This window comes from Onychostoma macrolepis, chromosome 07, assembly GCF_012432095.1.
Source record: "Onychostoma macrolepis isolate SWU-2019 chromosome 07, ASM1243209v1, whole genome shotgun sequence".
In the NCBI taxonomy this organism is placed as follows: Eukaryota; Metazoa; Chordata; class Actinopteri; order Cypriniformes; family Cyprinidae; genus Onychostoma; species Onychostoma macrolepis.
In genome coordinates this window covers 3,681,783-3,693,479 of record NC_081161.1, presented here as the reverse complement: position 1 = coordinate 3,693,479, position 11,697 = coordinate 3,681,783, and the positions used below count along the sequence as shown (strand labels likewise).

General features: G+C 34.7%; 1 protein-coding gene across 1 annotated transcript; it reads right to left on the bottom strand.

Annotated features, from left to right (window-relative positions):
- Positions 1-763: 763 nt before the first annotated feature.
- Positions 764-11,351, bottom strand: LOC131543454 (mucin-5AC-like). The gene is made up of 26 exons (XM_058780784.1): positions 11,324-11,351; positions 10,216-10,477; positions 9,566-9,680; positions 9,363-9,453; positions 9,149-9,255; positions 8,114-8,327; positions 7,893-8,018; positions 6,885-7,002; positions 6,575-6,713; positions 6,260-6,370; positions 6,066-6,135; positions 5,551-5,691; positions 5,207-5,371; positions 5,011-5,105; positions 4,798-4,924; positions 4,367-4,622; positions 3,843-3,892; positions 3,613-3,713; positions 3,000-3,151; positions 2,777-2,915; positions 2,586-2,690; positions 2,329-2,508; positions 1,984-2,220; positions 1,712-1,868; positions 1,472-1,600; positions 764-921 (listed from the first exon to the last, which is right to left on the bottom strand). The coding sequence occupies exons 1-26, from the start codon at positions 11,349-11,351 to the stop codon at positions 764-766; spliced, it is 3,573 nt and encodes a 1,190-aa protein (XP_058636767.1).
- Positions 11,352-11,697: the final 346 nt, after the last annotated feature.

The following is an 11,697-nucleotide window of genomic DNA, read 5'->3' as shown; positions in this document are numbered from 1 at the left end:
AAATAAAATGTCAATCAAAAAAACAAACAAATAAATAATTTGGTGTGTAAAAATATATGTTCAGTGTTTGAATAATATAAAAATATCTTTCAATTTCAAGTTGTGATCTAATTTTAATTGAATGAAAATAATTTATGTTTACAACAACAAGCTTACCACAAGTCTTCCTAGAAGAACTAATGCATAAGCTTTTATTTGCAATGCATGAGGCCTAAATAAACTACAGTAGCAATATATAAGATCAGGAATAAATGTGTACCACAGAAATGAAAAAGTACCTGGGGTGCTGAAGACAAAAACTGTTGTCGGGTTTGGTGTTAATTTCTGTGTTGTGGTCACGGTGGATGTGGTTGTTGGGACAGTAGTCGTTTCACAAGGTATCAAAGTCCTCTCAATAGTTCCATTGACTGAACATCTGCCTGTGATACAACCTCCCAGCCCATCCGTTGTGTGATAAATGATATCTCCAAAGTTGTACTCCACATTGTTGTATATGCATGTACATGCTGTAAAAAGAGAAAATGTATATGGAAAATGTATAAAGTATTATGAAAGAGTATATGATGTTAATAGATTCTTCTTAAACAATCTTCAAACTAAACTATAACTGAAATGCTAAAAATCTTACCATTTACATCAAAGTCACAGACAACGCCAAATGATGTACAATAACTGCATGAGGAAAAAGTACAGATAAGATAGATTAAATATATTTTAAAACTGTTAGTGACCTGTCTGAAACCTGAATATGAGTAGAAAATATCTACACATACCATGACTGACAGTTCTCTGTGGTTGGCACCTGCTGGCCAACCTGATAATGTAGCATATCAACAAAACAGCCGCAATCTTCCTGCGTCACACACTTCATGCTATCCTCATCAAAAATAGGCTGCTCGGGAGGACATTTAGGATAGCAACCTAAAAAGGTTCAAATGGAAAAATACATAAATCAGATTAAAAAAAAAAAAAATCCACCTTGATGAGGATATGTGAAGTTCAAATTAAGTTATTTTAGTGAATCAATTGTTTTTACAAAGCTTACAAAGGCTCTATTCCATATACTTGTTCAGTTTCGGGAATAGAGCTTATTATAAGTATTTTTAATGATTCAAAGCCAAGGTAATATAAGTTTGAGTGATATTATGAACAATAAAGATTTGCATGAATACTTGACTAAAATCCATTTGAATCAATTTGAGGCAAAAATTTTAAAAACCTGAAGCAAAATATCCCCTTCCTGTTATCCTTTATGTGGTCTACATTATTGATAACCAACCAAATTACCTCTAGGATACCTAGAGCAGTAATTGTATACTGAATATATTGCAATGTTAAAAAAAACACATATTTAACTACAGAATATGTGTGATGTATTTAGAAATGGTATTAGAGTCATTTTGTTACAAGTAGCAATAGTTTTCACACTAACATGCAGGTGATATAACTGGATTTAATTATGAGTTCTCACCTTCAAGTGCTGGTATCTGATTAGAGCAGTTTCCAGAGGGGTTTCTGCACGTCTGCATACAAGGTGCTCCACAAGGTTTGTAATGCCACTCACATTCACCAGGGGGGTTGTAATAATCACAAAACATCGCTGCAATAAAAAGGCAACCTTAAACCTGTTTCATGGTCTTTGAGGTTTACAGCTTTTAGTTATTCCACCACAGCACATCTGATGACAGTCATATAACTATTAGTGACTTACGGCATATTTTAGGTGTTCTCCAAGCAACGCAGGCTCCACCCTCATTACAGGCTTGTGCATAGGCTGTTACAGCAGTGCAAAAACACTCATAATCTCCACCACTATCACAGGCACATGCATCTCTCACACAAGCGTCATAAAAAGGAGAGGGATCCACCTTTAAAGCAATATTCATGGAAATGTGGCTGTTACCAAAATTGCATTCAATGTTTCAGACAAAAAATACATAGATGGATTTTCAAGCTCCCTAAAAAGCAGTTTGTTGTAAGTACCTGTGAATGACAGGTTGAGAAGACACTGCTAGTAATGATGCTACACTGCCTCTGTGCCCACGCCTCTCTATATGGATTATGGACACAAGGATCTTGGATGAGGGTTGCATCTGGACAATTAGAGAGCTTCCAGCTGTTTACAAAATCCAGGGTTTCGACAGCAATTGCTTGACTGCGCGTAGTGAAGTCATTGTTTGCGTTTCCATCGTAGTTTCCGCACAGACCACACACGCGGCCCTATCGATACAAATGGAAAAACTGTTAATATATAAAATAAATCTGATATTTGCAATTAACAAATAGAGTTAACAAGGGTGGAGTTGACGAACCAACCACTTTACTCACATTAAACTCTGGACTCAGTTTGATATGTATAGTTGTTTTTCTGTCCCATATGAGCATCAGACCATTATTGGCCTCAATCACCAAGTAAAGCCCCATGGTGCGCATCTGGTAGGGAATCTCCTCTCCTGCATCTCTACGAACAACTTGGTAGGATCCATCTATCAATCTAAGCTCAATGCTCTGAAATACAATGGCATAATTGCAATGCTTATCCTTCACTAATTTAAGGTTACTATGAATGCAAGAAGTTAACTTACACCAAGAAACAGCTTGATAGTTTTGGAACAAGTGGTGCCGGTGGATCCACAGGGAATGTTTTCAGTAATGACTCTAAAAGTGCCAGTTGTGTTGTTGCAGAAGTCCTGGTCATGGCATAAAATTTAGATTCAGATTATAAAGATACAGTATAATGATCTTCAGGCTTCACAAGGAAGTGCAAGGTTAATACCTGAACAAGGCTGTATTCACAGTTTCCACTGAAGACATATCTTTTCTCATCAAACGTTTTATAATGGCCGTCTCCATAGATGCTGCATGTCCCACTGCACTGGTTTGTGGTACAGATCCATCGTCTATCCTTACAAGTACTATAAAAAGGAATGCAAGTTCATTAGGAAAATTGTATATAGAATATAAAAAAATAATTACAAATCTTGAACAGCTAAACATACCATGTATTACAGTCAGTCTTAATGCTTTCTCCAGGTTGGTAGGCAACTCCGTTATGAAAGCAAGGGCACAGGTTTTCAGCGATACAGCCACCTTTCCCATCAGATACCAGTCCAGAGGGGCACACACAGCCAGACACACACTCTGTGCTGATCTGCATTCAACATTCAACATTAAAGTAATGATTTACTTGTAGCTGCTGAAAGGATAGTTCACCCAAATTTAACAATATAATGCCATTCTAAACCCATATGCTGTTACTTTCTCAGTATAACAAAAAGGGGGAGTATATAAATTATCTTCATTCTGCTCTTTACAGTACATGGTAGTCCAGTTCCAAAAACTCAAAAGTGTTTTTGATAGTATTTTTTAAATGTCTTCCAAAACTTCAAAGCTCTCAAATGTAATTTTCCATTCCACACATTACAACTGGCAATATTTAATTGTGCATTTATGGTGTTTTATTAACCGTAATGAAGTTTTACTGTTGTTGTACTTAAAGACTTAAGACTACTCAAAGAAATTTCTTGTTTTGTGTCACACAGAAAAAGTACCATACTGGTTTAGAATTACATCAGCATGGCCTACACTTTTATAGCAATTAAAGCAACTCACGCAGGCCATGTCTAATGTGTTGCAGCTCTTCTGACACTCTGATCCTGTGGATCCAGGGCTAGCACTGGAGCAGTTGAAAAACGTCATTGGATCTTGGCACTCTATAAGTAAAGAATGGACAAAAAGACATTAAGGGTATGCACGTAGCTGATCTCAAATACAAATACAATTAAAGTGTAAACCAGAAACCTGTGGTTTTAAATGTACAATTTAAATATAGCTTCACGTACCTTCCCCGTTCGATACCCCAGTGCAGCTCAGTTTCCCTTGCTCGCAAATACTGAAATTTAAATATTAAATAAAATATTATTAAATCACATTTTGGGCAAGTTTATAACAGGGTTTTTCAAACTGAAGTCCATGGACACCCCTACCGCCTGGGTTGAAAAAGTAATATTATAATATTCAAGAGAAAAAGAAGACTTGAGAAAAGATTGTAAAAAGCTGTACACAATTTGAATTGAAAAGCTAGCATCACTATATAAATGCTACACTTTGAACTTAATACAAAAAAAAAAAAAAAAAAAAAAGTTAGCCTGATTGCAATGACAATATTAAAATCAATTATTTAATTTTGCTATTTTTTCTCACAGTTAGCCTAATATAAATATTTTTTAAATATAAAAGTAGCCAGCTTTATATTGGTGCCTCAGGGTTGCCATGTTTGGGGGTCACTGACATCAAAAACTTTGAAAAACCCTGCCTACAACAATTTTTTTTTTCAACAGAAATTTAACCAACACCATGTGCATACCATGATCCACCATCTTTAGAGATTATGTCTCCAGCAGCAATAATTTTCCCTGAATCATAACATGAGCAGCTGGCTGGTGCAACACAGTCACCATTCTCGTTCATGTATGTTCCTTCTGCACAGCCACAGCCATCTACTGGCACGAAGTCAATAGTGCAGGTGTTGTCTGATTGGCTGAGGGATCGACAAGTGCGGTCACAGCTGGTCATTTGATAAGAGTAGACCGTGGTGCTGGGGCAGGTTAGCGTGTACGTTTCTGAGAAGAAATAGACAATTAACTTGATGAACAGATGCAACCAAAAATTCTTATTTGAGCTCTCACACATTGTTTTTAATCTGTTTGACTTTTAAAATGAAACTCCAAAAGAGCTTGTCGAGCTGTTGCCAACTATCACATATTCTCAAGCCTTTCAGAGAAGAAAGCAACTCACTGCAGGCAACATCTCTCCAGCCATCAAGAGCAATCCCTCTTGCAGCACATGCATGAATGTATGAAGACAAAGCAGCACACATGCAGTCCTCGCTTTTCTCACAGTTGCAGCTGTCATATATGCAATTCTAGAAAGTATGTAAAAGTTAGTAAAAACGCTAAAAAAAAACATTTTAAATTAAAAATTAAAGAGAAGGAACATAATTTCACTTACTGCTTTGTAGATTTCAGGGCTGATTTCAGAGTGGCACGGGGCAAACACTGATGAGGGATCTGATAGCAGGGAACACCAGTGCTGTGCATATTTCTCTGTGAAGCAAAAAGTATTTATTAGAAAAATGATCAATGATTAGTCTTTAATGGCATTCCAGAGTTAAAAATCAAATCACAACAATAGAGTGAATTCATACCGTTTTCAGTGCTAAGACTGCAAGGATTCTCAAAGTTTCTTTTGACATCAGGGCAACTTGCTCTAGTTTTCCAGGTGTTGGCAAAATCTAAAGCGGTTGCTTCCCTGAGTCCACCAATGGTTGTGAAATCATCAGCCTCAATGTTGTTGAAATTGCCGCAAAGACCTGTAAATTGTTATTAGCAAGATTAATATAGGAAAAATAATTAAAATAAAAACAGAGAAAAAAAGACAGAAAGCCTTACATAAAGATAAAAAAAACATGCACATTTTATTGATTTGATGCTGCTTTTGTCTAGAGTATTGCATGAGAGGGTAAGATAAAAGTCTGTAAAAAGTAAATACCGCATGTTTCTCCTTGGTACGCTGAATTGACTGTGATGTAAAGTTGCATCAGTGGTACAAGCTGGATCTCAAGACGAAGCCCAATCAAATGGGCCTGAATGACTATGTAGAATGAGGAGGGCTTGAAAATGCTCACATCAGCTGAAAATCAAATAATAATAGACATATTAATAAATAATTGGTAAACAGTAATAAAACAGAAATCAAGCAGTTTTTTGTATAAGCAATCTCCATTCTGAACAATTATTTAAATGCACCAACACTATATGAATTACTTTAAAGATTTTATACTCACCAAATAACCTTTCTCTGATATTAAAGTTACACCATGTAACTTTTTAAATAAAACCATGTCTTTACTTTACCCAAATACAGTTTCATAAAACTGTAATAATAGTTATTTATATTTTAGTGCTGCAAGGGGGCAGATCTCGTGGGAAATTGCATGTAGGTTATTCATCCCATCTATCTTTCTTTCTTTCAAACTTTTCTATTCTCATATTTGATTTGCCTACCTGTAAAAAGTGGCATCTGGGCAATTATTCTGTTGACCTCAATATTTCCACTGGAATCCACTTTGATCACCTGTGGGCACAAGGAAATACAGCAAAAAAGTAAGTCAGTGAATGTTTCCTGTTTGGAAATGTTTAAGATTTGATATGCTAAGTGGTATGTTAAGTTTTCTCTTTCAGTGCATTTTAGTACTTACATTAGTTCCATCTAACAATGCCAGCGTTACTGACTTCAAACAGGTTTCAGTTTCAGTCAGACCACATTTCACCAGGTCTCCTTGAACTGTGAATTTTGTGCCTGTGCATTGCTTTTGAAAAAGAAAGAAAACGGTGGACAAGGTTAATTTGTCAGTTTGTTTTATTTGACAGTATAGTCATGACATTGCTTAGCGCAATACTTAAAAATCAATCACTTATTTACTAGCTACTTCTAATTAGTGCAGCAGCAGCTTATATGTAGTGTCTTGTAAAGCTGTCTAATGAACTGGCTTCAAGCTCAAGAAAGTACATACTTTGGACAGGACGTAAGTGCAGTCTCCATGAAAGGTGTAGGCTTTTCCATCATAAGTGGTGATATGGGATCCACCCTCTACTGAGCATAAATGTGGGCAATCCTTCTGGATACAGTTCCACTGTCCCTGTTCACAGGTACTAAATGGAAGAAAAATAATAATAATGTCACTGTAAATATATACTTTTCAAAACATTCAATATAGTACTTAATTTAATATTAAAACATTAAATCTTAAGTTGTCTAATATATTATTCATTTTTATCCTGACTATAAGAGCAAATTCAATCTAAATGTCAAACAAGGCTTACCAGTCTCTGCAGCTGCTTGTGTAATTCTCCCCAGAGGCGAATATTTTGCCTCCAAGGACGCAGGAGCATTCACTGTGTGGGATACAGCCAGTATTGTGTATATCATCAAAAACAGTGCCTGGAAGTGAGAGAAAGAGCAAAATGGGTTATTGCACAGGACAGAATGGATGTGTTCAGAACACCAGTTAGAAATCTACCAATTATTGTTGTTTAATCCTCAGGTATTTCTCAGAATTGTGATCCTTAATAGTCAAACAGGACGGAATTGATGTACTATATTTTGTTTCCATAATATATAGCCTTTAATATTTAGTATTTTGAGATTTATGGCACTAGACAAAGCTCTAAATTATGCAGCATTTATGTCTATATAAAATACAAATTTTAGAAAGAAAAAAAAACTGATACAATGGGGGCTACAGCACCTACAGTGCTTCGCCCTTAAATATTCAATTTTTTTTTTTTTTTAATACAATGATTAAGTTAAAAATAGAGCAAAGGAATGAATATCCAATGCATTTAAGGCAGATTGAGGACATCTGGTGGAGGAAATAAGAAAATTATATGTAACTTAACCACTAAATGCTGTCTATTCTCTCTACTTGTTTCTAAGAGTATGTTTAATACATAATTACTTACTTTTATTAGGTTTTGGATATATATTTAGACATTGTCAAAGATTAGTTCACTGTGGTTGAGTTGTAGGTTGTACTCCTAAAAATGCTCCGTGTTTTCATATTTTTTCTGTGAATCCCAATCATTTCCTATGTCATTTCTGACTGCAAATATCACAAGTGTGATTATTTATAAAGACTTTTCTAATTATTTCATAGTCTAATAAATTTCCAATCTAAAATTATTGAATGCCACTAGAGGGGTTAAATGAAATCAGTTTAAAGTATCAGTTTAAAGATAAAAGAAATGTGCAAAGTGAAATCAATGTAGCCAGTTACTTTAGAAAATAGCATCAATAAAAAAAAAAAAAAAAAAGTAGTAAAAACACTGTACCAGGAGGGCAGAAGCATCCATCAATGCAGTGGTGCTCACACACTTGTCCTATTTCAGGGTTTGTGCAGGTGTCAGTGCAGGGATTTCCACATTCTTGGTGGATCATGCTTTCTGGGCATGGATGTGCTGTAACATACAAAAAAAGGGGACATACTATAGGTAAGACAAACATTCACAAAAGACTAAAGAAATGAGTTACTAACAGAAGATGGCATACTTACGGCAAAAATATTCTGATCTCCATTCTTCAGGCTTTCCTCCTGCATGCACACATTGTCTTGAATATTCGGCGATGGATTTGCATAGGCAGAAGGATCCAGAGGTGCCGTTGCAATGGCACAGGTCTTTCATGCAAACTTGGACAAATGAATCAATGGAAACCCGACCTCTGCAATCACTGAACACTGAACTGGAGAAGATATCATGGCAGAACTTCTGTGGGGAATGAGAAGTCGCATTAAATAATTACCAACAACCCAGTAAAATAATTATTGCTACAGCTACAAATGATGAAACCACTAATAATGATCATTCCAAAGGCTCACTGTTTCTGAAGTAAATCCATTCACATTCAAATGTTTTTTTTTTGTTTTTTTTTTTTTTGTGTAAATTGATTTATTAAACATAAAGAATTTTATACCTGTGACTTGAACCCTGGATTTCCTACATATAATATATGATTCATAATACTAAATCAAGTTTTTTGGGGCCCAAGAAAATGCAAAATAACATGACAATAATTTGTGGTAATCCATTTGTTTCTTATTTCTAAAGTCACTTTAAATAAATGCATCAGCAAAATGTCTAAAAGTAAATCCATATGATATAGTCTTCTTAGTTATTTATTGGGTTATTATTATTATTATTTAATTAGTACATGCAGAAAGTATTCAGACCCCTTCATGTACTCACATTATGTTATGTTGCTGCATTATGCTAAAATACTTTGTTTATTTTATTTCATTTTAAAACTGATGGGTAAAATGGGTCATTTGGGACAAAAAGGATAATGAACAACATAAACCAAAACCATTTTACACATAAAAGTCTCTCCTAAATGACTACTTTTGTGCTTATGTTCATAATTTTTAAACTTGAATTTACCAATCACACCCAATTTCCTTTGTCACCCATAACCATAGGATTTTTAGCTCAAATACTTGATTATTACTACCTTAGTTTGTACACATTTTAAAAGGACTTAATTACTTGTTATTTCTGTGTAGACAGAGAAAAACGACAATTTCATTCCTTACCTCATCTCCACAGTTTTCTTCAAGAGGTACTGTGTCTTCCTTACAGACTTCTGTTGGACCATCCATCTTCCAGAGGTTCCCGTAATCAGAAAAGGACAGCGCATTTCCTAGAACAGGAGATAAATTATTCTTTATTGTCTGTGTATTATAATGTAAAACATTCAAGAAGGTTACAGATATATTTCTCTATAGTCAAATAAACTATAAAAAGTACCATCACTGATGAATTCATTGTAAACCTCGATTCCGTTGAAGTCTCCACAAAGTCCACACGTTTGGTTTTTGTATTTTTCATCTAACTTGACCTGAAAACCAATCAAATATATATTACATTACATGGTTCCCTCCTTGTTAGTTTGCAGTTATTGGAGGCAGTATTAGTAATAAATGTTTGTTGCATGAAAAAAAGATCCTAACCATGAATGAATCATCTTCATTCCACATGGCTACTAGCCCCAAAATAGCCTTGACTGAAATATAAGACGTCATCTTCTCGATGAAAACTTTAGAGCTGCTAAATGGAAGTGTGACTCTACGGAAAGAGTGGTAAAATTAAGTAAAATCTGTTCATACAATACAGATCTGTCAAAGACATTATGCTTGCAATATTAACTCCCAAACCACCACCATCAAAAAACAAAGTGAAAACTGAGAGCAATAACGTCAAAAGTCAAACCAGTTTAAGCCATGTGGCACGTCCTGATATTGCTGAGTTAGACGTGTTCCTGGGTCAACATATTTTGTTGACCCTGGAACAACATTTTAATCCAAAAATATAATCTTAACCATATTCCTACACCTAAACCTAAGCATACCCATGAGTAATCCCTAAAATCAGAGGAACTGATAGATGAATTACACTGATGTACAGGCACCAAACACTGATTGTAATCCTAAACTTTACAAAAATGATAAACTGGTTCTTGAAATCTGATTGGTTAATCACAATGTTGTTCCAGGGTCAACAAAGATGTTGACCCAGGAACACGTCGCACTCGGCAATATCAGGACGTGCCATGTGAGTATAGCCTGAAGATATGCTTAATTTGATAATCAGAATCACTTACATTTGCCCATTAACACTGAGAGAGCCTTTGGTCAGCTCTACGACTGTCCCCTGCAGCTTCATGGTGATTTTGCTGATTGTGGGTTCATTGTTCACCACCTGATGTCTCAGCTGGATGTTAAAGTCCTCATAGCTGCTCAAACAGTGTGAGGTCAGGATGTAGTTGCAGGAAGATGGAAGCTGGAAGTAGTTCCCGTCGAAGGTCTTGTAATGGTAGTTTCCCCACACACTGCAAACCTGCTCATTGTGTTGTGAACTCACTCCTGATCATAAAACATCAGTTGTTTTTATTTTATTTTGAAGTTGTGAATGAAGAAACATTTGAATTTTTGAATGATTCATAGATTTTTACCTAAAACCATTTCTATTGTGGCAGTTGGAATCATGTTCGTTGTTGTGAAAACTGGAGGATTTCGAGAAATATTCAGTATTAATATAGGAAATGATTGTTTGAATCAAACTTCCATTTTCAGTTCCACTAAACATAATATAAATGAAATATATTGGATCGCACAGATTTTTGATAGTTACCTTCCAATTTTAATTTCTGCCATTAATTATGATTATATACATTAAAAACAAATTCTTAGAAAATATGATTGGCATCCCATCATTACATGTAGTTGCATTATTATTGTATTACTACATTCCACTATTTATAGAAACATTATTCTAGCAGAAAAAAAAAGAAAAAAAAATTATACAATTAATAATAAGTTAAAAGTTAAAATCAGGTAGTTCACTGACTAACATTAACACGTTCACATTTGTTACAGTATTTATTCATCTTTATTTATTTATATATGGAAAAATTCAGCTGTTCATTGTTAATATTTGTTAATGTTATTCAGGTCCATTAAATAATATTGATTTTAATAAAATATTAATAAATGCGTTATACGTATTTTTCAGTGTTAACTACAGTAGTGTAGTTAACTAATGTTAACAAATGGAACCTTATTGTAAAGTGTTACAAAATGAAATGCATTTTACAGTCAACGTAAAATAAATAAAACGCTTAAATACAGTATTTGATAACACTTGTTTTAAATGAGTTTTACCGGTTTGTGTTGTAGCAAGTCCAATAGACAGTGTCCATATCAGCGCACCCATAGACATGATCTGTATCCTCTCCATGGTGTGTGAGGAGCGTCGAGCTCTCCACAGGTTCAATGAGAAAGACACAGTCCTATACTCAGAGTTTTATAGCATTTGTCCCTCAGAAGGGACGTAAGATTGAACTAAAGGTGGGGCCACATGTTTATTTTGTATGACAGCATAATGTAACATTTAGCTGATAGATTTCCATACCTGTATTTAGAATCCATGAATAAATGAGGCTCATTTTTAGAAACTAAATTGATTTAACGTCAGAAAATAAAAAATAAAAAATAAATGTATTAATAATAATAATGATGATAATGATAATAATAATAATGGTCAGCTGAAATTTGAATTTGAAGCCACATCAATAAATATTCAA